At 38.5% G+C, this 26756-nt stretch overlaps 1 protein-coding gene across 1 annotated transcript in view; it reads right to left on the bottom strand.

Moving 5' to 3' along the window:
• LUZP2 (leucine zipper protein 2) overlaps positions 1–21649 on the bottom strand; it is a 198292-nt gene extending 176643 nt beyond the window's left edge. Inside the window, exon 1 of the mRNA XM_069857454.1 lies at positions 21545–21649. Within this exon, the coding sequence (XP_069713555.1) occupies positions 21545–21606 (62 nt within the window). The 5' untranslated portion in view covers positions 21607–21649. The remainder of the gene's footprint in view (positions 1–21544) is intronic.
• Positions 21650–26756: the final 5107 nt, after the last annotated feature.

The raw sequence follows: 26756 nt of genomic DNA, 5'->3' as shown, positions 1-26756 counted from the left end.
AAAAGCAACTCTGGTTACTCAGAGTTAAACATCATAACCCTGTAACATAAATTAAGATCTGAAGCTCCAAATACTATACTATGTTGTGTGTGTGTATATATATATATATACACACACACATATATACATAAAAACAGCATAAAAAGATAAAGATAAGGTAAGCAGTGTATATTTCTGGAAGATTCACATAATTTAAATCTAAAGCCAACTATTTTTCTTCTGGAAGAACAATAGCAATTCAAACTATATTTCAGTTCTCTCCTAGAACTCTTGGTAACTCAAAGTAAACACCCCTCAAGGAATGCTAACAACTACTGATATTACATTTTATATGCATAAAATCAAAGACTAATATTGTTAATATCTCTAAGTTGGTAATAGTACTTTTTCTCCTCTTAAAATAGGTTTTAACTAACCCGTATTTAAAAATGCATTGGTTGGAGATAAGTTTATATTCAGTTTCTGCCATTTACATGATAGAAGTATTACCTTCAGTGTGCCTAGCTCTTCAAGAGGAAGCACCAGGTAACTAATTCTACTTCCATCAGCATCAACAGCAACACTTACCGTTATTTCAATTGAGCATAGTTAGGACATTATAAAGATGGAGAAACAAGTTTTCTTGGAAATATTCTCATAAAGACACATCAATAACTGAAAGTCATCATTTCAGCCATACAACTTGACCTACGATACTGTACAAAAAAATGTTGATTCAACTGGTGCAAAGGCTTTCAGAAAAGGGCTGCATCCATGGTAAAACTACAACCTTCAATAGCAGAAAAAGCTTTCATGACTACGTAAACTATGGGTAACAGCTTCTTAACCATTTTCTCACAGGTTGATTCAAACTGAGTTGGATTTTTGGGAGGTAGGAGGGAGCAACTCCACTACAGCTGGAGCAGGTTTTGACTTTAGCAAAATGCTGAGAAGCACAACAGGCAGACAGATGCACACGGAACACCTTGAACAAAGCAAACAATGACTTCTAATTTCCACCAGGCAGGCATTACTTTGACAGTACTGCCAGCTGCTGAAAATGTCATGGAGTAACAATCATCCCAAAATCATGTTTTGTGTAGGTTTCATTCACAGTCTATTTAAGATGCAGTATCTCTCTGGTCTTCAGTTAATTTCTGCAGATCATATTTTGCTATTGCTTTTATCTCAAAAGACGAGGACATAGTTTTCTTTATTTCTTCTTCTAAATAGTGTAACTTTTGATGCTTTTTGTCCTACAAGTTTTGCTCATTATCCTTCAAAGTACAACTTTAATCAAATCGCCCTGATTATTCTGTCAGCATCTACCAAAGCAAAAAAATAAAAACAAAACAACTTTAGAAAGGTTGTTTCATCAGGCCAGTGGAATAATCCAAGAGGAAAGCAAGGATTCTTTTTCATCAGCATTTCCTCTTTCAGCATTTTTTGGATAGAGTCCCTCATTTGCACCAAACATTCTACTCATCCAATACCTCCCCGTCTCGTCCTCTTTCCATAAGTTCCTTTGGAGGGAAAAATAGCAGCATAATATTAAATGCTGAAAGGATAACAAAGCTTCTAGTACAGACAGACAGAAACTTAAAACTATCTGATAAGCTGGTGAGCAGCCAAACAAATGTGTGGGTACAAGATCCAGTTCCCTTGTATCAGTTGTACTTGCAAGCACCTGATTATGAGTTGAAATTCATCCAGACAATGCTTTATAGTTAATATGTATCAGACATAGTATTTCAACACTAGTAAGGTAAAGTGTAACAAAGCAGTAAACTCACTCTTCTGCCACTTCACTGGTAAACAAGGAAATGTATATTCCTTAACTATCTGAATCAGAGAAGCACATGCATCCCACTTCATGTTTCCATACTTCTTCTACCCAATTTCTACAACTCTTCCTATAAATGTCTAGGTCAGCCTCAACAGAAACTCGCAGACTACAACTCAGTCTTGTACAAAGTCACTTGTTTTCAGATCTCTATTTTCCACTGTTCCTTTTCTGTCCTTCACTACTTATCAGCTCCTCCAGAAGTGCTACGGCAATTTGTCTCTGTTACCTGTTGGAAAGAATTCCATGGCATGACAACAGCTGTATTTCTACAAGTCACATTTTCAGTAGTGCTTCCTTCTCCAGGGAGCATCTGAGCAGAATCTCTAAATGGACAGGTCCAAGATATGCTGCATAAGCTATCAAGCTTAAATCATGGCAGAGCAACAAACAGAATGCATTCCTTTTTCTCCCCATTGTTTCAGTTGTCCTTCATTTACCAAGTTCTTCTACAATCCATACTTCAGCTCTTGCAAGAATTAAAATCCAAAGTTAGACTTGCCTTCAGAGAACATCTGTTTCTCTTAACTGCAGTGCATCCAACATATGTTAGCCATTTAATGAACCCATGTGACTCTTTCCCGACATTAGTATTTAATACATACAAAATCACCTTGTATCATAGCACTGTTAGAGAAATAAATGGGAATTCAATCTCACTTCTTTCTCACTCCATTACCTGCCTTCTCTCCTCCTCTTTTCTGAAGCTGAACTGATTTTCTGTCTCTAGTCCTTCCATACTATAATGAAAATAATGAAAGCTAAACCAGAAATATTCTACATTATTCCCTGAATAGAAGATAATTTAAAGATGCAGTTCTTTCCCCATATACTTCCAATATTCACAGAATTGATGCATACAATACTGCCTACTAAAAAGAAAGGTGGGGGAGAAGGGGAAGAGAGGCATGCAAAATCACACACAAACATATATTAAAAATGCTTCCCTCCTAGCCAAAGCTAAATTTGAAGACAAAGGCATGCACGATGAGTAAGTGATATAGAACCAAGCTGGGCAAGGACCAAAAGGTAGCACCAAGGCAGTACTTCAATACTGTTGCACTACAGCATTTTTACTATATATTACATCTCAACTATTGCCATTCTGCCTCGTATTTCCCTTCAAGCACTGCATCTTATATCTACATTTCACTACCTTCAATGTATCTGTAGACATTCTGACAGTGCACAGGGAAATCTGAGAATTTTATTTTCACACACCAACACAAAGCTAGGATTTTATGTGGAAGAGTCCTCTTTCCTGAAACTCAAAGGGCAAGCAATTACAAGTACATAAAACTAAAACTTAACACAGCAAAGTTACCAAAAAAGAAAAAAAGATGGCACAAGCAAACTGACACCAATACCTGTAAGTTTAAGCATGCATAATTCACTAAAAGAAAAACACACCATTAGCTCCTTTTTAAGCAGAAACTAAATGAATACAAAGAAAAAAATGTATCGATCTTAAAAGATATTGCGCTTAAGAGAGACCTTACTGGCTACCAGAGTACGGGGTAAACCAGTATGCAGTAAAACAGAATTTTGCTTCCAGCTTCAAACCATGTTCAATAGAGTCCTACAGCTCTGCACTTGTTTAGTCACTGCTTCATTAGCAGCAAACATTAAGCATTCCATACAACGTGTAAAGTAAGTTCAGAAAACAATAAAGACTACGTTTAGTGTTCAATATATTAGAAACTGTAACAGCAACAAGAGATTATAAAGTAAATTTATTTCAAAGTCGTTATACCATTTGCTGGAATAAACAGAAACAGATTTCAAACCAAATCACCTTAGAGCTGTCAATATAAGTACTTGCTTCTAATGTTCTCTACCATCTTCACCACTGATTTAGCACAAAGGAATAATACTAATCATGTTTCCAGATTTTGCAAATACTTAAGCAGGTAAAGGAAAAAAGGCATCACCCACAGGGGTACTCAGCTGCTACAGTTTACTTAAACTGATAGCCTACACTTAGCACACATTTTCTCTATTAGTGAAAGACAGTGAGCAATCAAAAAGAGATTTAATCCATATCAAGTTGTGCCTCATAGGCACTTGTTTTTCCCTTCTCCATGCCTTCTGCTTGCTGCAGATGAAATATGGGATCCTTTGGAAGAAGCTGTGGAGGTGTGCAGGAAACAAGGCAGGCAGGCACTAGACTGATCAATGTCACAAAGCGAATACAGTCTAGAAGGGTGGAAAACTGCACACAGGCTAAACCGTATTCCTCCATAGAGTCTAGAGGGAGCTCCTATTCATATGCTGCAGTTACCTTGAAGGGGCTAGTTTAGTTTCAGAAACAAGAAGTCATCCAACTTATTTTTCATGTTTGATGTTAAACGCTGGCTGTTCTTACACAGCTCGGCCCAAGAATTAAGTCTTAAATACTGATTCAGATCAAAATGTTGAAAGTACTAATTGAACTGGCAGAGATACAATGCTCACAATGAAAAGATGTCTCCATTTGGTTAGTGGCCAGATGCATAGCTAGAGTAAAGTTGCAGTTGCCAGCTGATGATCTGAGCCTGTTCCACTCTTAAATACATTTATTTCTCATACATTGGAAAAGACTACAACAATTCTTACATAGCAGTGGAGTGACTGACCTCAGATAGTAGTTCTCAAATACCAAATCTTGTTCTTTTCTTTTCTTGTTCTCAGTGGCACAGATCCAGCCACAATCTAAACATGCATCACAGCATTCTGCTTAGGAAACTGGCTGCCTCTAGCCTGGACAGGGGCACCCTCTCCTGGGTGGAAAACTGGTTGGCTGGCCGGGCCCAGAGCATGGTGGGAAATGGTGTGAAATCCAGCTAGAGGCTGGTCACAAGTGGTGTCCCCCAGGGCTCAGTGCTGGGTCCAGACCTGTTTAATATCTTAATCAGTGACGTGGATGAAGGCATTGAGTGCACCCTTAGCAAATTTGTGGATGACACTAAGCTGGGAGGTAGTGTCCATCTGCTGGAGGGTAGGGAGGCTCTGCAAATGGATCTGAATGGGCTGGACTGTCAGGCTAAGATCAATGGGATGAGGTTCAACGAGGCCAAATGCCGGGTCCTGCACTTGGGGCACAACAACCCTGTGCAGTGCTACAGACTAGGGGAAGTCTGGCCAGAAAGCTGCCCGGAGGAGAAAGACCTGGGGGTGTTGGTTGACAGTGACTGAACATGAGCCAGCAGTGTGCCCAGGTGGCCAAGAAGGTATCTTGGTTTGTATCAGAAACGGTGTGACCTGCAGGTCCAAGGAGGGCATTCTGCCCCCGTATTCAGCACTGGTAAGACCGCACCTCAAATACTACGTTCAGTTCTGGGCCCCTCACTGCAAGCAGGATGTTGAGGCTCTGGAGTGTGTCCAGAGAAAAGCAACAAAGCTGGTGAAGGGGCTGGAGAATGGCTGAGGTAACTGGGGTTGTTTAGCCTTTAGAAGAGAAGGCTGAGTGGTGACCTCATTGCTCTCTACAACTACCTGAAAGGAGGTTGTGGAGAGGAGGGTGCTGGCCTCTTCTCCCAAGTGACAGGGGACAGGACAAGGGGGAATGGCCTCAAACTCTGCCGGGGAGGTTCAGACTAGATATCAGGGAAAGATTTTTCACAGAAGGGGTCATCGGCCAGTGGAACAAACTACCCAGGGAGGTGGTTGAGTCACCATGCCTGGAGGTATTTAAAAGATGGGTAGACAAGGTGCTCAGGGACATGGTTTAGTGGCAGATAGGCATAGTTGGACTTGATGATCCAAGAGGTTTTTTCCAACCTGGTGATTCTATGGTTCTATGAAAATACCGAGATTCAGTTTTCAACAGAGCCATCTTTCAAATGTGATATACAACTCTTCCTGTTAGTGTGCAATGTCCAATTACTGAAAGATACACACTTTTTTTTTTCAGTTGCCTATTGAATTCTAAGATAAATTTAAGTACAGCCTTGCTATGCCCGTCTTCTTCACTTTTGCACATTAGAAAGCATGCTGTTAATCAGTACTAATTTGATGAGTCCTGGAATACTCTCTCAATCAGCATTTTCACTACACATGTTCATGCAGAGAACTAACAATATTCTATATACCACTTTCAATAGCAAATGTTAAGAAAAACAACAGAAAAGTAACTTCTATGGCATCAAAGACTTAAAATATTCAAGTGACAAACAAACTAGAGTTGTTGATCTATCTGGGACACTGTAAATTTGATAGGTGCTTCACTACTATTATAATACTCATTCAATATCCCTTAAGGGCAAACATTTCAGACAGTCATAATTCAGAAAATAAAAACCAACTCCACAAACTTGAAAGCAAAGTGCCTTTTATTTCACTGAATGAGATGGGTCTCAAAGAGATACAAAGGAAGTTCATTCAGATTGCTTAGCACCCTTGTGTGTTTGGAGCAGGATGCCATAAAGTTGGGACAGTGAGCACACAGTTAATTCCTGCCCTTTTCATTCAACTAAGAATTTATACAACTGCTGAAGAACAATATACTTCAGGATACTAGATGTGTCAAAAGTAAAAGAAGTGGACAAAGCCTGGAAGATTACTCTCCCACAACAGAAGTGGCTGATTGGTGTCAAGCATATCCATTTTCTCCTCATAGCCCCAGAATCAAGTAAACAAGATGCATTAAGTTTTCTCATAGGTCCTGAATCAAGAATGGCAGCGTAAACATGCTAGCAGGTTGTAAAACAAGAAACTTTAACAAAAAAGGAGACACCTGTATAATGTGTGCTCTACATTTATTGAGGTTACACAGACTTTAAAGTGAGTAGAAAAACAGACGCGTATTAGCAAACAAAGGTTTTCAAGAAAAAAGGAACAACTAGGAGTCACAGTACATCACAACTTCAAGGATCTAAATCATGAAGCAAATATAAGGAAAAGCTCATACTATTCTTCTAGTGAAGGATTAGTGAAAACAACAATAATTGAAAAGCAAACCGTTTTTCATACAAGACGCTTTAACCCAGTGAGATTTTCCATTTTAGAGAACTAGAGCTAAATATCAAAGACCAAGTGAAAAAATAATTGGCAACCATCTTGTCTATAAATAAGAAAAGAAATGTCCATTCAAAAAAAATTGTGTTGCCTTGGTTTTGTCTTTGCTAAACTGAGTACCAGTTTCTGATTCTATTTATTTCCATACAAGCTAGCAGGAGATCCCACTGGGAGTTTTATATTATTCCAAGAGGCATGATGATTTAGAGACCTCAGTGGATGGGATAATGACCCCAAAGGTGTCAAGCGAGTGTTTTTGTTAGTAATTACTGAAAAGGATCAAATAATCGATTTAAACCTAGTCTGTCACAAGTTCTACTCTGCGGGAATCCTGCCAAATTAGTTAATAATCCCAGGGCTGTGTGTCTGCTGAACAAAGTAAACTTCTATGACCTTGACCCATAGAGAACACAAAACAGTAAAGGCTTTTTTAAATTATTATTTTATTTTCCTAAGTTAAAGATTTCAGTCCATGGTCCTTCCTCATTGGCAATATGCACTTAGAATTCTGTTGCTATTCCTTAAAACAGAGAAAGTTCTATGTTATTTGTTCCACTAGCCCTTTGAAACCAGGTATCAAACTCAGCCTTAGTACACTGTAATAATACAAGCAGTCAAGCTGCTCAAAATGGTTACTGTCTATAAAAAGAAGTCCTTTACTCAGTATCACAAAAATAGCAATTCAGACCATAAGTGGGCAAAAGGACTGGTGAGCTATAAATCAATTCACTTAAGGCTGAAAGTTTATTTACTCCAAAAATCAATTTCATCGAAGTATCCCATGGTCACATGGATCTGCAGTTGTGACTACAGTGGTCTTGTGAATATGGCCTGAAGTTTTAAAATGCCTAAACAATTGTTCATCAAACTAACATTAAGGGTGAGGCAGAACATGTTTCTAACACTGCAATATTCATTTAAGTGATCACTTCATTTTTAAAGTGTTTGTGGGTTATTGGGTGTTTTGAGGGTTTTGTCTGCAGGGAATTTTTGTTGTTTTGTTGGGGTATTTTTAAGCTTACTCTTTAAAAGATTGCATCTTGATGTTCACTAGAGTATATACTTATACCGATGTTTTCATAGTTTTATTCTATTATATCACTTCCAACATCTGGAAGACAAGTGAACCTCCCAAACCCATCTCTACTCCTTATACGTATCCCGGAATGTAGCAACAAATGCTCACTATATATTTTTAACCAGAAATGCACCAAAAACACCAATTAATTTCTTTTCATACAATTAAATGGTTTGTATAAGTATATATATAATCTCCTAATTGTTGACTGAGAGCTTCCAGTACTTCACTCTCTTCCTTTGAGGAAGAGTGCGCTGTAACATGGGTCAAAAGGCTAAAGCAATGCAACAAGAAAATAACACTCATTAGAACACCCATGCAAAGACAAGTGTTAAATCCTCAGCCATTGAAGGCTGGTGCAAAAAATAACTGCTGTTTTTCTTTGTAAACTGTGATGCTTATTTTGAATCCAAATTATATGTAAATGTTTCCATGTAGTATTACTATTCTGAGGCATGAAATTTGTTCTACTTATTAATACTAATGGTTTTATTTTCACCATTTATTCTTTTTTATATTATATTGTCAAATTTAAGATGGTAAAAAAGTAAATTTGAGTGATTGGGTTGTATCACTTCAAAAAGGGATGTGAAGCAGTGGTAACTGCTAGCAGTATCAATGAAACATTTGGCCAGGGGATCATCAGTGAACACCCAGTTCATCATTGGTTCCAAAAATTTCATAGTGAAAATGAGTGCCTTCAAGATAAGGAGGGTCAAAGACATCCTTCTGTGATAGACAACAAGCAACTGAACACTAATATTGAAGCAAATCCATGCAAAGCAACTCAAGAGGTTGCAGAACTATGCACTGACTATTCAACAGATATTCAACATTTGCACCAAACTGGAAAATTCAGTAAAGCTCAACAAATGGATGCTGCATGAGCTGAATGAAAATATATGTAAAAAAATCACTTTTAAATTCTGCTCTGGACTTCTTTTGTGCCACAAAACAACTGCAAACCCTTTTTTCCAGCATTCATCACTTGAAAAGGATGAATTCTTCCCCACGACAACACCCAGCTACATGTCTTGCAAATGACTCCGTAGAAGATGTATGAACTGAACTACAAAACTGTACTTCACCCAGCTTTCTCACCAGACCTCTCTCCCACAGATTACCACATCTTCAAGCATCTCAGCAACTTCCTGCAAGAAAAAGTTTCCTGCAACCAAGCAGGAGCTCAAACCACCTTTGAAGAATTAATCAGTTCCAGGATTCCAGACTTCTACGTTACCAGAATAAGTAGATTTGTTTCTTGTTTACAAAAATGTGTAGATTCTTATGATTCTTATTTTGATTAATGAACGTTAGTCTAAGCTGAGATATACTACTTTAAAATTGATGGTTAGAAATGGCAATTTTTGCACCAATCTAATAAATCAGCATAAATACAAACATTAATCATATGAGGTTACTATTTCTACTGTTTCTGTAATTATAGTGTGATTATAGTATGGTAGGAGGAACAACTCTGAAGAAAGTAAATAACTAGTGAAATGCATATTGATTAAATGTAGAGTTACCAGTTTGACAACTAGTATCAGTCCAAAGTATAACAGATTGCCTAAATTTTATCAACAATTTTTCCCCTAGTACCATTGACCTGTCATTTATGTAATTCCATATCTATGATCACTGGTCACTTTTTGTAATACTTTGTCATTTCTGTATGTAAAAATTGTATGAAGAATGACAATATTATTCATTAAAGGTAATACACAGATACTTTGAAGCCCAGCTACCTCAAGTAGCATAAGCATGAGGGTATTTTTCAATCTTTTGCCTCAGTTTATTTCTTATTACTCCAAAGCAGATGCAGGATTTTGCTCATCCTACCTATTGGTCCAATCATGCTTGAAATCCAATTTCACAAGCCTAGTCATTTTCAAAAATGCAACTAAGATTTTTAGCACAGATTTAGAAGTTATATGAAATGCTGCCAGTTCATAAAAGGATTTGAGGCCTGAAAAGATTAGGATCTTATTCTAAAGTAGATTTGGAGAGGTACCTGCCATGCAAACTTTGCAAAAGCTTCAGAGACATTGAAGAAAAAAAGTATGCAGAAGGACCCACTGTTGTGTTAGATGTTGCTGGAACACAAGATTGCACTGATAACCCAGCCTATCCAGGAAAAAGTCACCAAGATACCAGATTGCTGAGTAACCACTTAACAGAACACCAATTTCTCAAGTTACTTTTTCAGTTGCATTAGATACACCTATTCCATAAAGGCAGCAACTAATGGGTGTTGTCAACATAAATATAATACCTTGTTACAATACAAGCAATCTACAGAAAGATTTTATCTTTACACAGAAATGCAAGACTGTCCATCCAAAAGACTGCAAAAATGGAAGTTAGCAGAATAATTCCAGATCTATGTGTCTGCCAGGAACCATGCTTGTTGCCAGTATTATTTCTTGCATTTAAAGGAAGTGGCAGCATATAAAGAAAATAAAGCTTCATGTTATGTACAGAAATAATTTGATATTTTTATCTGCAAAAGGTGTATCCAAATTTGATACCTTAGCTGGTAAAAAAAAAACCAAAAAAAACCAGCTGTTTTGAAGAATTTCACTCTATACAAGCAGAATTATACATATCTATTCAAGCCTCTGAGAAAAGATAGCCAAAAAAAATCAATTTTTCATACTTCATTGTGTGTCTACAAGTAGAAATCATTTTCACTGAGGCACATACACTATACGTATTTATGTATTTTCCCTTGAGCAAAAGGGATCCTTTTACATTCAAACAATACAGTAATGGAATTGGGTACATTTTTGCAGTCCTTAACTTCTGTTCATCAGCACCTACAACAATGTGTTGGCATCTATTCCAGATCACAAGACTTGCCCGCTGCCATTCTTTTACATTAAATTAACAAGAAACGGGTGAGAATTCTCTCCATCCTCATTAGTCTGTTGTATATAATAAGCACTGAGTAGATTCATACACACAGTCTACAAAACAGTGTTATCTGTAGAGCACTGAAAGGTTTACCCTTAAGTAAGCATTGTATGTGCACAGTTTGTGAGCTTTAAAGTATATGGAGCATAGCTACGTGCACCACAAGAAGAATCTGATATTTTGCCCTACAACTGAGGTGAAATTGCTAGCTTTTTAGTGTTTTTTTATTAGGAGATTTTTAAGCCACATTTTTAAATACTTTTTTAATCTTTTATTTTAAATAATTTCTAGACCAATACCATAATTTCTAGAGTCATGAGCAGTAACAGGGGTAACAGAACGTGTCTCCTCCCCTCCATATATATATATTTTTTTTTTCCATCTTTGTATAGAAAGAGTGGCTCCTGGATGTAGCTAGTGTCTGATAAGATACAAGTGAATGGAATCATAGAATCATTTAGGTTGGAAGAGACATTTAATATCAAGTCCAATGGTGAACCTAACACAGTCAAGTTCACCACTTAAACAGAGATTCTCTATGATAGTATCAATACTCAAAGTTATTCATTCACCATGTAAAGCCCCTTTTTATCCACCTCCTTCTAACATATCAAAACTATTCTGTTTCCCCAGCTCCCCACTTTGACATTTTATCTCATCCTACTAGGTTCTGGAATGCCTATGGTTATGGTGACTTCCCACTTCTCACTTTGTATAAAGAAACTTTCCAGCAGTTTCCCTGTAAATAAGTTTCTCCAGAGATTGCTTGACTATCTATGTCTCTTTCCAGCCTCATCACCAACTGACTTGCTGAAATCACATAATCTTATTTCTCTAGATGGGTCCTTGCAAATATTCCCAAGAGCAGATTCTATTACGTACTTGAATATTCTACTACAGAAATTGCTCAAGTTAACTTAAGGATCATTTCACTCTCTAAAACACGGAAATATTTAAGGCAGATGAAATTATTCTCTACTGCTTCTTCCAAGGATATTCGACTTTCACCTCATAGCAACACTCAACTTGTCAACAGCACATTGCTCTACAGGTTTAATCCAGTGTAACAAAACCTCATGTTCCTGTAATGACTAAATTTTATTGGGAAAGGTTTTCCATTATGCTTGAAAGTATCATTTTAACGTGATATAATCACCAGACTTAGGCAGCAAAGAAATATATGATGTCCCTACATAACAAAAGAGTGAATGCTATAATACTTAACCCTGACTGTACCATCAACTTCTTTACATCACTTGTTTGATGGAAACAGGTTAAGCCTGTCAGATTACATTTTATAAGTGAGTGAGGTGGAATTCACCTCACACAAAGGAATGTATATTCCTTAAACACTCGGTTCTGGTATACAGGTCCTGTATTTCTTCCCAGCTATTTCAGAAGCTATTTAAATTTTGTCAGAATAGGTACATATTAAACAGTCAATACCACATACTATCACATTAAAACAGACAGAAATTCAAGTTTTTGAGCCCATTTAAATAAGTGATTAGTGTTTCTTTAAAACATATTTTACTATTCATTTTTTCCAGCAATTTAATTCTTTCTGCTTCCAGGAACAGATAACAATCTTCCCTTGAGCCAAAAGAGATCAAGCTGAGCAGAAATTGAGTAAGGAACTACTATATTTGAAACATGGACAAAGAGAGAGCTATGAGTTAAACAAAAATATTAAATTAAATGTCTGCTTTCATAAGCTTTTGTAAGCCAAAGACAGCACATCTGTGTATACTGAACAGCAGAACAGTTGTTCTACAAGTAAATAAAAAAGCAACTCCAGAGAAGTCTCTATTCACCATCTACACACTTCAGTATGTTTTTTTCAATACATCGTTCATGTATGAATGCAGAGATTTCACAGAAAGCAGTACTTAAGACTTATTTTTCACCAAACTAAATAGCACAGGCTGCACTGATTACTAAGTTAGAGACACTTAATGAAGGAAACGGAAGGGAAACAGCATTGCTGCCATGGGTTCTGACCACCCCCCCACCCCATTGTCATCGAGGCACCATGGTTACAGATTCATTTCTCAAGCCGTGCCATTTCCATTAAACTAAGTAACTTTATTCCTCAACTGAAAGTGAAACAAAGAAAGCTGCAAAGCTAGACTTTATAAAGAGGTCAGGATGGATTGCTAAAAATTATGACTATTTGATAGCCTCTGCAGACATCAACAGCTAAACAACTCTAATTTTCAAAGCATATAGTTCTCATTAACGTTCAGATTTTTCACAAGGATAGTGCAGCCAACATGCTGTCCCCTTTTGAAATTCAAAAGGCATCAGATTAGACCCGTTCAGCTCACTTAAAGAAAATCCACTGCAGATTATAGGTATTAAGCCTTTCTAAAACGTCTGGTCCCTTGGCAAGCCTTGACTCCCTTCACGGAAGGAAGAAGAAAACAAAACAAAACCAACAAAAAAGCCTGGCAGTGCCTATTTCCAGAGAAGCACATGCCAGGAGCTTCCGTACTGAACGCAGAACAGAGGGGTAGAACTGCTGTGGGGCTGATGGACTCTGCCAGTCACTAATAAGGAGTAAGAATACAACGTCTATGTTGCACACTTTGGCACGGAAAATAAGAATTAATCATCAACTGATTGGTTTCAGGAAAGCAGCTCAAAGATTCAGCTACTTACTGAACACAGTCGTTTGATTTGCATCCTGGCTGAGCTTCACCCTATCCTGAAAAATATTTCTTTACAAAAAAAAGCTGTAAGTGAAGCAGTAGTAAAATTGATTTTATTTCTCCATTTTCAAGAGAGGCATTTTCTCTTTGCACATTGAGCACACATTCCATTACACTGCATCAGGAGGAAGAAACTTCCTCAACAGACAATCTAATGCCACCCAGAGCACAGCTGCTTTTCAGCCTTGTCAGCTCAATTTCTCCACACATTTTTTTATTTTTTTTTTCTTCCATATTTCAGTAGAAATCTCACTCTTTTCCCTAGCTTGCTGCCACACACTACCCAGAAACACACACATGACAGCAAAATCATTCAGACGTGATGTGGATGGCATTCATAAGGTAGACACAGTGTATTACTGGGGTTTTTGTTACTCCAGGTCTCTGGTTTGCCAACCAAAAAGTCACAGCTCCTACTTCTGCAGTCATTCACATCAACAAAAATAACAGAAACACCAGAAAAGCAGTATCAACTATTAAGAATCCAACAACTATATAGTACTCAAAACCAACCACATTTTACCACTAGTAGGACCAGTTAATCCATTTTCACTCCTCCCTACTACTAAACCAAGTTTTATAAAGACCCATAACAGCTAAAGCATTATACCACAATGAAATTACAGAGACCGTACCCCACCATAAACCCTCATTTACCGGTCCTTTCACAGGAGGTGATTTGATGCTTTCAAGCCAAAAGCAGTAGCAAAGCAAGCGAGAACTCACATCATTGAGCAAAACTGAAGTGGCCCAAACAAAGTTTGCATGGAGAAGTTACAAATAGTTTCTGCTGCAGCTCCATCTCCAACTAAAAGGGAAAGGTGTTCTGCGATTAGATGGGATTCGGCAAGTAAAAGCTCACTTCTCCAAGTGCTGCAACTTGTCAGACAGTGGGTAAATCTGTTTTTTTCAGGCAGCTTCCACTTTGATAATCAGCAAATGAAAAGGAAATCTACCTATTTCCTACACACAATTGTGAACACAGATCAAATAGTACTGTGCGTAAATAAAAACAATAAGAATATACAAATGGCTGGAAAATAAAAAGGGTAGAATGCAAGAGCTGGCAGCACCAGAATTTCTTAACACTTCTCTGCTCCTTTCTATAGAATCTATAAATCAATATTGACAAGTAAGATATTGAGAAATGCCATGCACACGTATTTCTTCAGGTTTTAAGAGTCATACACAGATTTCTCTCATGACTCACTGAAGTATTGCTGTTTCCACAACTACATCAGAGACTTCAGAGGGAACACCATAAAAGACAGTGCTAAGATAATACATAGTAAAAGACTAACAAACACAGGAGTGATCTGGGGTGAGGGATAAGATGGGCGAGTAATAGGACATGAAGGAAAGGAAGACAAAATCTATAGCAGCACACAACAACTGCTATTTGATGCAATGTCATATTAATTCTTCAGCATTTCTAAAAGGTACTTGCCACTCTGATGCATTTGAAAAAGAAAATTTAAGAGTATGCATCTTAAACTTTTGCACAACATTAAGATTAAAGGATGGTATGAAAGACCATTATTCTTTCTGACAAACATAATACTTGTCTTGCATACAGAGAATAGTCACAGATCTGACCTGTAGAAGACAGCTGGCTCACAGAAATAGGGATTACAAGTTTAGGTTAAGAAATCCTTATATTCTTGATGTAAATAAATTAATGAGAAATAAACAGGAAAGCATCGGCATTATGGTTTCTCTAAACATATATACATTAAAACATTCAAAAAAGTCTACAGCAAGTGTCCTGGGCACAAATGCATTATACATGGTATAAGAAGCAGAATTCCAACTGTTCTTTTATATTACAACTGAATTCTAAAGATCCTCAAGATTTACCTGAGATCACACGGAACTTCAAGAATATTTTAACTATAGATTAGATGAAATCTAAAATAAATCTTTCCTAAAGATAAAAGTTTAGCAGCATTCCTTTTTCCCTGTCCCTCATTTTTCCTTCTTTTTCTTTCTTTCAGATTCAAGTAATCAGAAATGTAAGTGACAAAACATTATAAAAGAATCTTTTGGGTTCTGGGGTTTTTTTGTTTTTTTTGGTTTTTTTTTAAATATCTAGCCAAACTGAGAAATAGTATTTCTGGATTGCTAATTTATATTGCTGAGCTTAAATTTGTGGAGCACTTTTAAATGTTTTAGCCCAGGTAATAATATTGCAAGCACACCCCTTCCAAGGGCATCATTTTAAACCAAAAAGTAGCCTCATCATAACTGCAGAAAAGCCCATAAAATTTAACATTTTTGACCAAAAAAATAATTCCCCGCACCAACTGCAAGACAAACAGGTAGAATAAATTGTTTGGCTGCACAATATATGTGTATGTAAAAACATTTTTACATGCTCATACAGTGCAGTTCAAGTACAGGGATTCCCAAACTAGCTTTAGGCAACCTCATTCTGATGCCAAAGAGTCCACCTACAGCAGGTTCTTGTTTACTTTTTAATACAGGATAGAGGTACTTTACCAACCTTAAGAGCTACCTTGAAAATCTCTGCACTGTAGCCGCAGGCTACATCTTCAACACGGTCATGTACTCTAAGGCCATACTGGCTGGCAACTGCACTTGTGCCAAGGAAAAGGTACTTCATTTTGCCCTCACCAGTTTTGTAGCCCAGCACCCCTGAGGCTACGGGCTTTGTGCACACGGAGAAGGAGAAACAGATGTAGCTCCTCTTGCCTACACATCTGGTGGTTTGGGTTTTGGTTGGTTGGTTGGTTTATTGGGGTTTTTATTTGTTTGGGCAAGTGGAAGTTGTTTTTTTCTTAGTTTTGGGGTTTTTTTTGTTTTGTTGGGTTTATTTTCCAATAGATAGCTGGAGCTCATAACTTCCTCCCAGAAGAAGGAAAAGGGTTTGTTTTAGCAAGTAGCTTTTAGCTTGCTGTATTAGGCACTTGCTTATAAATCAAAATAAAACCATCAAGCTAAGCACATTCCTTGAAATAATGGAGTTGTGCCACTGTTAAATTTCTCCTATCGTCTTTAAACATAGTCCACAACAAAGCACATGCTTCTTCGGGCATAGTCGTGTCACAAGGCGTATGCTAAATGCCACTTCTGTACCTCAAACCTAAGTCCTTACAAGCCATTAACCAAACATGCATCATCATCCACTTTGACAGAAATCAGAAAGATTTCATGGACCAGAAAGCTCAGGCAGCAAAAAGTAAGTGTGAAAGGAATTCTAAGCAGGGGATAAATGATAGCATTAATGCCCCTGCATTTCTGAAAGAATTCAGAAAGCACCATATTTAGACAGCCTGTTGTCTGCCAAACCTACAACAAAAATCCATCCTTTTTTCTTCTAAATAAGTAGTTTTCTACTGTACCACAACGTTCATATTCAATCATGGGGAAAAGGAAGGACACTGCTGGACCTCACACTGAGATCTCAAAAGCTTGAATCACGCTGGCTACCTCCTGGAGCATGTAACCATGGTGTGGCTATAGACGAAGGCATTAGTACAGAGGGAGCCTCCTTCTTCCACATCAAAAATCAGTAAGGAACAGGAATCTTTCCATTATCATATCAGTCTATGTAGCAAAGTTAATTTCAACATCACAATAGCCCAAACAGTTCTTGTTCCTTTTACCTTTACTGAAGTCTCAGACAAAGTCCTTCACACATCTTTATCTGAGAGGACAGAAAAAAAGTTAATATTATCTTATACCTTAAGAAATAATTACCAAGCCAAACAAAGGTGAAGAAAAAGTCAAACTTGATGATCTCAAAGGTCTTTTACAACCTAGTGATTGTATGATTCTATGACCTTGAAAAAGACACCCAGGGAAAAAGTAAGCATTTAAGTCAGGATCTCATGTTTAATAACGTAAGAGAATTCACTATATTTCTATCACTTCCAACAACAGAACCATACCTTCATTAAGCAACATGCACCTACCAGAAATGAGCACACTACTGCTATCCTGCTATAAAACACAGGTGGCATTCTTCTGAAGCCAGTGAGTTAGAGCGCTTTGCAACAACAGAGTAGTAAGATTGCCAGAGAAGCGCACTTGTAGGAAAAAAACCAAACCAACCACCAGCCATTTCTCTGCCATTAAAATAAGTTCTGCTTTTTACAGCCCTGTTTGTACATCCATTTAATGAGCTGCTGTGCCAATAATATTTTTATTGTTACTAAAGCACATCTTGTTGGGTTTACAGTTCTTTTCTCAGCTATAAAGCTTTCTACTCCAATCAAATTATTCAGTGTCTTGCATCTCTGTCACATTTCATGTGCGGACAGGAAGGAATTAGCTGTCACAGAAAAAAATGGAAAGTCTTTTTTTCACATCAAGCTTCTTCTAAGGAGGCAATTTTTTGTCATTTGGACAAAAAAAAATAAAATCAAAACAAAACAAAAAACAACTGTCAGTGAGCAGAAATTAAAGTATCCAGCCATTCAATAACGTTGAAGTAACAGTCAGAAAACTCTCTTCTTAGCTAAAAGCAAGTGTCACTAAACAAGGTAATCTGGAATGCATATCTTAGTTACTGAAACCAATGACTGACTTCACACAAGCATTCCCTTCTTCCAAAAAATATTCCCAGTCATATTTATATTTATGTGTCCAGGGCCACAAAAGCTCCCATGCAGCTGCAGAATCAGATCCTGAGCCTATTATACGCTACATACACTCACTAAGCACCCAGTACAGTGGGACTCATTTCTAAAGAAGGTCTCTTCAGTATAGAATGGAAAAAGTAATATAGATGCAACCGTCTCATTAGATTTCTTAAAATGTTGTTGTCCAAGAAAATTTAAAAGCAGACTAGAAAACATCAAGAATAGTTTTATTAATTTCACCTTCAAAAATTTGTTCCCCCTAACTTTTTTGTAAGTCTTATATTAGAGCAGCAGTTTTTACTTATTTCATCAAAACACACATAATTAACTGGACAGGCACATATGCCTCAATCTTGTTACCTCTTTGGCACTACAGTCAACTAGAAATTTGATTAAGAGTCATCGTTGTGTCTCAAAGTCACACTGAAACTAAGCATAGGAAAGGCAGAACAGACTGTTCATTTCAAACACATGAACTTTCTGTAATTTGATAGGCAGCTGGCTCATGCGTATGATTTTAGACCACGCTGAGAAGTTAGCTGCATACAGTTCTGAAAATTAAAAGCTAATAATGAATGCAATGTTAAAAGTGACAGCTGTTTCTTCTCTTTTTAATGATATTATAAAATAAGAAAAGATAACACGCTGCATTAACATTGTTGAACTCATCAAGTCATATTTGCTTCTAATTAGGCCTGGAGACACACTGAGGTCTTGCAAAACTATCCCCATGACATGATGCAAAGAAGACGGCATCACCACATGAGAAGGAACAAAAAGCAGCAGCTGTCCACCTCTGCAGCAAGTACTGCGCTCACAGATTTCAGCACCAGCATGTGAAATGGAGATACTATGCTCCTGCACAAACTTTACAAAAAGAAAAACAAAAATAAACCCATAAAATCCTCATGATGGAAAACTTTGTCCTGCAAGATTGGTGCTTTGCCTTAGCTAAACAATTCCACACAGCAGGATGTTACACTCTGCTTTTTGCAAACACAGCTATTCCTGCAAACCTACTGTTTGTGTACAACCAATGAATTAACCATATGTTTACAAGAAATACTAACTGCCACATAAAGAACTGCCTTCTGCCGAAGGAGATTAAAGCAGAACCTCCTTCCAGTAGATGGCATATTGATAGCACTGTATCATTTTTTAAACTTCCATCATGTGCTGTTGAAAAATTACTCTGTTCTACACAGCCAGTTAAAAATCAAGTGACTGAAAGCAACTGCTGAACAGAGTAGTCCAGAACTTTATAAAAATCTCCAACTATACAGTAGAGTTTGTCTCCTTTCTAACAGGATGACCAATTTGGTATCAAAAGCGAAACTTCACTTTGCAACACATACTGTACTTGGGTGGAATTTTAACTGGGATTTGTCTTGCATGCATCATCTTCATCACTTAATTACATAAGAAAATAAATCAACATGTCACTAATTCATACTTTTATCAAAGTATATCCACACTTCAGAATCATACTGTTTGTTAGCATTCACATGCCAACTTCAGTTTCTTCATATTCTTGCAAACTATTTTTTGAAAGGCATGGAGAGGCTTGAATTTTTTTTTTTTTTAACAACTATCAAGGATGAGCTACAGTTCATTCTTCATACAGGTATTTTTTTTTTCAAGAAGATAAGGCATCTACCTTTAGGGCTTTATACTAGATACCTTGCTCCAGTTTAGTCCCCTAAATATTTAAGTAGTTTGTAAGACGCTTCATGAAAACAATAAAATATGAAAAATTAGAATAGTTTTCCACATCTCTTTTCACTGTAATTTAAGCTGCACAAGTGCATGCAAAATACAAACCTGCGTCTACAAAAGCTGACTTGGTGCTGCTTCTCCTTTTTAACTCTGGCACAATTCAGCTAAGAATTTATCACTCTTAAATGTGTGTAAAATTATTAATCCAAATGGACTAGAAGTTTCACACTTGACTGCTAGTGGATGTTTCCTTAGACCACTTATGAAATCAGAAGGGATAATTACCGAACCGCAACATATTACATTTTTCCTCCAAGTGTTATATTTCTAAGCGCATCAGAGTGGTTCGTATGGACTGGCACTGCAGAATCTCTAAACCAAAAGTGTTAATGAAGTACCCCTCCCTTGCCAATAGCAACCCCCTCCAAAGGGGTGAAGTAATTGAGTAATGGAAGCATTTCGCTCTTCCTGATTTCTCCCTGCACTCAGACCTTTTCCACTCAGAGATTTTCACACTCGTTCTTTGCCTGTGTTCAAGTATATACAGAGATGTTCCCCTGCTGCACCTGACTTTGAGTACTTGGCAGTCACCCACTTTTTTTCCCAAGTCCCAGTGCACAGTTAAAGGATTAAAACATGCAGCGTGCTTCTGCAAAAAGCCGTTTCAGTGCTGATTTTGCAGGAAGAAACCAAGAATAAGGGAAAAGAAATATTTCCCTGATAAACGTACATGCATATATCCTCTTGTAATATGGTTTATGGAGCTAGTAATAAGTACCCTATAGACTGCTGACACTACAGAGAAATACCACAGTCACATTAAAGCTTGATTTTCTGATGAGGAACTGAAAGTTAAGAAGCCTGACTGAGAGCAGCGTCATTGTAACAGGTCTGCTCTGCACCCCGCATTAACTTTCCATCTGTGTACATCAAGACAACGGGATAGAGCGTCTCAGCTTTATCTTTTCTTTGCTGAACACGTTATGTCTACAGCACAGAGAATATACTATCTCTGAGCAACTGAGCAATACACATTATCTTATCAGAACACTGCCTGGTCAGAACAGGTTTTATTCTTAAGCTGCAGTTGATTTAGTTCATATTTTCTCAGTGATTTATTATACCTGCACAGAAAGGAACATTTCTGAATTGCAGCAACTTTTTTTAACATGTTTTCTGGCATTGAGATAACACTGCAACATCTCACTTGCATTTCTTGGTAAAAGGAAAAAAAAATACAGAAACCTAAACTGGGATGAGATTGTTCAAAGATTGTTGAAGTCTTTATTTTTGAGCTCTATAAGGGAAAACGTTAGCCTAGTCTCAATTTCAGCTTCCTTACTTGTCTACCTTGTCTTCCTTACTTCCAACGGACCAACCTACCTGGTTTTACTGCTGTATCTATAAAGCTTATATTTATTAATGTGTTGTTACATCACACAAGCTGCGAGTCAACTTCTATAGGAGTAGATCTTTTGCATCATTAAATAAAAAAAGAAAAACCTTAGAAAGATCAAAAAGATCAAAAGAAGAGTCAGTATCTCCCAGAGGGTCCCGAGGGGGAGAGCGAAGAAAGGGTAACCCACTCTGAACTCACTAACCCAGGAAAAGCTGAAATCTGTATTATTTCTCTCGAAAGCACCGAATCCACCAAAGCAAACACAACGAGAGAACTCTAAGCAAAATAGCTCTCGGTACTCACCTAGCGCTGAAGACCAGCGCAGGAAAGAGAGGCAGCAAGTAATAAGCCGAGAGGAATTTCATGCTGGAGCTCCCCGGTTCTGCTCTGCTCCTCGCACCGGCTCTTTCCCCTCTCCCCGTCTCCTCCCCTCGGCTGGGGAAGATGCTCGCCCCGCTGCAGGAGGGTCCGAGCTCCTCGGAAGCAACCCACCCAGCGGAGCGAAGGCAGAAGGGAAGCTCCGAGTGGGATTTAAGCTCCGGGAGTGATGTCACGGGGCTGAGCGAAGCCGCCGAGCCCACACGGCCCCGCCGCCTCCTGAAGGCAGCGCCGGCGCTCGCCGCGCCGGGGAGGAGCGGGGGGAGCTCGGGGCTGGGAAACTCCTCCTGGGGAAGGGAGACCGAGCTGCAGTGCCAGCACCGCCAGCCGCTCGCAATCAGAGCTAATTCGAGGGGAAGGCAGGCAAGGTTGTCAACAGCAGACAAGCTGTCACACCAGAAGGGTGAGATGTCACCCAGAGGGACCTGGAGGAGCGGGGCCGTGTGAGCATCATGAGGTTCAACAAGTGTTTACAAAGGCTTGTAGTGATAGGACTGGGGGCAATGAGTATAAACTGGAGAGGGGCAGATTTAGACTAGACATAAGGAAGAAATTGTTCACGATGAAGGCAGTGAGGCACAGACTGCCCAGGGAAGCTGTGGGTGCCCCATCCCTGGAGGTGTTCAGAGCCAGGCTGGATGCGGCTTTGGGCAGCCTGGTCGAGTGGGAAGGGGGTTGGAATTAGATGATCCTTAAGGTCCCTTCCAACCCAAACTATTCTGTGATTCTAAGTGCAAGTTCCTACACCTGGGTTGGGGCAATCTGCGGTTTCAATACAGAATGGGGGATGATGTGATTGAGAGCTACCCTGCAGAGAAGGACTCGAGGGTGCTCATTGATGAGAAGCTCAACATGAACCAGCAGTGTGCGCTCGCAGCCCAGAAGGCCAACTGTATGCTGGGCTGCATCAAAAGAAGCGCGGCCAGCATGTTGAGGGAAGTGATCATAGAATTATAGAATCATAGAATCATAGAATCACCAGGTTGGAAGAGACCCACTGGATCATTGAATCCAACCATTCCTATCAAACACTAAACCATGCCCCTTAGCACCTCGTCCACCTGTGCCTTAAACACCTCCAGGGAAGGTGACTCAGCCACCTCCCTGGGCAGCCTGTTCCAGTGCTCAATGACCCTTTCCTAATGTTCAGCCTAAACCTTCCCTGGTGGAGCTTGAGGCCATTCCTTCTTGTCCTGTCCCCCGTCACTTGGGAGAAGAGGCCAGCACCCTCCTCTCTACAACCTCCTTTCAGGTAGTTGCAGAGAGCATTGAGGTCTCCCCTCAGCCTCCTCTTCTCCAGACTAAACAACCCCAGCTCTCTCAGCCGCTCCTCATAAGGCCTGTTCTCCAGCCCCTTCACCAGCTTGACCTCTATTCCTCTCTTGTGAGACCTCATCTGGAATATTGTGTCCAGTCCTGGAATCCTCAACATAAGAAGTATATGAAGCTGTTGGAACAGGTCCAGAGGAGGGCTACAAAGATGATCAGAGGGCTGGAGCACCTGTGCCATGAGGACAGGCTGAAAGAGTTGGGGCTGTTCAGCCTGGAGAAGAGTAGGCTCTGGGAAGACCTTAGAGTGACCTTCAGTACCTGAAGGGGCTACAAGAAAGCTGAGGAGAAACATATTCCAAGGGCATGTAGTGATAGGATGAGGGGGAGTGGCTTTTGGAGAGGGAAAATTGGAGAGGGAAGATTTAGATTAGGAATTAGGAAGAAATTCTTCACAATGAGGGCGGTGAGGCACTGGAACAGGGTTGCCCAGGGCGGTTGTGGCTGCCCCATCCCTGGAGGTGTTCAAGGCCAGGTTGGATGGACCTTGAGCAGCCTGATCTAGGGGGAGGTGTCCCTGCCCATGGCAGGGGAAGGCTGGAATTACGTGATCTTTAAAGTTTCTTCCAACCCAAACCATTCTAAGATTCAGGATGCAGACACAGGAAGTGTGTCAAGTAGGTGCCAAGGAACAGGTCAGCCCACCACTGCACCTGGAATGGGATCATTTGTGCAAAGCAAGAATTTACAAGTTACTATTTCAATTAGATATTCACTCACCCCAGTTCCTAATCAGGTTGAAATTAAGAGCAGAAGCAGCTTCCAGATGGTATTTTGAAACATTGATATCATCTCTGAAAGCCATTCATCATCTGAAACCACTGATAAGACCTTCAGAGCCATTATGAATGTTTTTCTTGTTTTCCATTCTTGTATCTCACCTGATTCTTATCTTGATTTAAATAATGTTGTGCTGCTTAAAGATGTTTTCAGAATCCAGGTATCCCCTACCTTGCCAGAAGTGCTTGATGGTCTTGGACTGACTTGATAATCTTATAGATGCCTTTGCTAACCCTAATGATTCTATTATTCTAAGTGAAGCTCATCTGATGGCAAATATATGGAAGTATAACATTTAAATGAGACTCATCTGTCTATGCCATATTAAAAAAAAACCAAAACAAACCCTGAAGTTGCCTACAAGTGAATGAAGTGTGGTCATTACAAGGAGTTTTGGTCATCTGTATGCTTGTCTGGTCATATGAAAGGCATCCAGAAACTACATTATACATCACATGCATAAAATAAAAGTTCCCACAGTTTAAGCTGGTGCATCACAGCATTCAACCATTTATCGAGGAATAATTTTGGATTTCATCATAATAAATAGAAACCCACCATTTTAAATGAATAGAAACCTTTTTAAAATTAGTGTTGACCTTTACTAAGATATTCATGTGCATACAAATAGAATTAATAAATTATTTGTTATAGTCTTCGGTAACAATTTGAGAGGGAGGGAAAAGAAGAAAAAAGAAAAGGCAAGGTACATAGGTAAAAAGATAAAAGTAAGTATTTCTCACTCTTCTTCCTTATGTCACAATTCTAGAGGGGTTTTTTTTTCAGCACACCTAACAACAAGTTCTGTTCAACCAGGTTAATTTAAATCAGCATTTATTGTTATTTTGATGCTACATACCACCATGAAAGAAACAGTCATGTTACCATGGATACTTATGATAGAATAGTAAAAAGGTCATAAAAAGTGCAGTCAGCTTGTCATTTTCTCTTCTAGAAAAAGCCAACCTTCCCAGGCTACCAGACACCTCACAGTCCTGCATTAGCAGCTAATATTTCTTCCATCTTCCTTTTATCTGCACACACACTGGGTGGAATGGCAGAGAAGGCACTGCGGCATCAAAGGAGTAAATAATGCCTGATGATACCAAGTGAGCTCATTAAAACTCATTAAATTTTGCAACTCAAGGAATTATTTCTTAATTCTGTGACTTCTCTGCATCTCTTCTGGAAGGTATGGGGTGGAATGGAGAGGCTGAGTCTTAATTTCATCTCAAGGATTTTACCATGCTTGCATGGGAGAACATCTCCACAAGTAGTTTAGTGGCTCCCATACAAGTAGTCTGCAGCTGTAACAGTGCTATATCCCAAAAAATATCACATTATCATTCTTTGAATAATTTCTTCATCCTGATCGGAATTGTTTGAACAGTTAGTAGGTTTTCATGCTTACCCACACTGCTGCTTTAGTCCTGCTCTGATGTGAATATCCTGTAAAGCCTGTCCCAGCTCAGTTTCAGCCAATGAGCACCTCAAGGGCTCAGTGGAGAGGATTTGTATCAAGCCTTCCCATCTCAGGTCAGGGCATGGGAGTGGGAGCTCTCAGTCCACTTGGACACAGCCTGCACACAGCCAGGCCCTTAGGAGAGGGTAGAACTGGCCAAGCAGAGATTGCAGCATTCACAACCCTAAAGTTTGAGATACACACCAATAAAATTGTATTACTGTGAAGAGAAATGCTCAGCAGTGAATGCAGGTAGGACAAAAGGAAAACCGGCATTTTTAGAGGCAAAATTCTATAATTAAGGACTCTTTTCAGACTTGATTGTGCTCAAGCTATTTGCTTGAAAATGTAAAAAAGCATCCTTTTTTCTTCACATTCAGCTAACTGACCTTACTCTGGAGGTTTCTATTATTTTGAAGGGTTTGGGGGTTTTGGTTGGGTTTTTTTTAGAGATGTATTTTATAGTGTAATGTGCATCTTAAGAAAAGAATAATATATTTATACGAAAAAATAGGAGAGAATTGTTTGCAGATTTTCTTAGACTAAGGCTGTGGAGTCAATTTGTTTAGTGCTGCATACACTTAAAGTGAGATCAAATATTAATGGATAACAACTTCAAAGTCCTTGGATAGAAGTATTATATATAAACATATTAGACATGCAGAAATCTTAAGAAATATCGTATTTTCACTCTTTTAATTAAAAGTTTTCCATTTCTTAGCTCAAATGTATTGACAGTTTTACCAAATAAATAATTACTCCTAGCTCAGCAAGCAGAAGCAAGGTGATTATGTATGCTCTTTTACAAATAACCATACACAGAAAATACAAATAAGAAAACAATCAAACTAGTATTGGAAAATTCCAAGGCATTTTGAACTCCAGTTGTCACACAGGTTCTTGCATGTTTGGTTAAATACACTGATAATGTAGGAATACCATTACCTACTTTAGAGAGGAAAATGAGTTAACTGTCTCCTTTTGCAAAATACACTACAAGCTTCTGCTTGCCAGAGCAGAAAGACGTCCACTTATGCCTGCATTTATTTAGTAACCACTATAGCAACTATCCTAATTTTATTTTTATTCCTTGGAAATAATGATAATAAAACAAGGAATCATGAAATGATGGCATATACTATATTCAGTTATTTTGAATGCATATGTGTTAATAGAGAGAAATTTCTATAAATATACTTAACGAAGCAGACCATTAACATGTCTTGCTGTCGAATATTAAAATTCTAAATGCTCAAGCTTTCACAAGACTTTGCACAAATGACTTTGAGAAGAGTAAGCGCACAGCTGCGGGAAAAAGTATAATGCATTTTATTTCAGGATGCTTTACAAATGCAATTGGTAAATCTTTATTTTTTGAAAAAATGTACAACTGAGGCAAAGCTACTGGTAGAACTCAATTATCCCAATTTCACGTCCGTTACTCTGTGAAGCAGTCTATGTTATTATGTAGATATTGTATCATCACAGCAGCACAGAGAATGCCAGCTTTTTAATGTATTTTTATGTGTGTGTATAAATATATGTATACACATACACAAATGCACA

Source organism: Phaenicophaeus curvirostris, chromosome 5 (assembly GCF_032191515.1).
Source record: "Phaenicophaeus curvirostris isolate KB17595 chromosome 5, BPBGC_Pcur_1.0, whole genome shotgun sequence".
Taxonomy (NCBI): Eukaryota; Metazoa; Chordata; class Aves; order Cuculiformes; family Cuculidae; genus Phaenicophaeus; species Phaenicophaeus curvirostris.
This window is presented reverse-complemented; position numbering and strand designations above follow the sequence as displayed.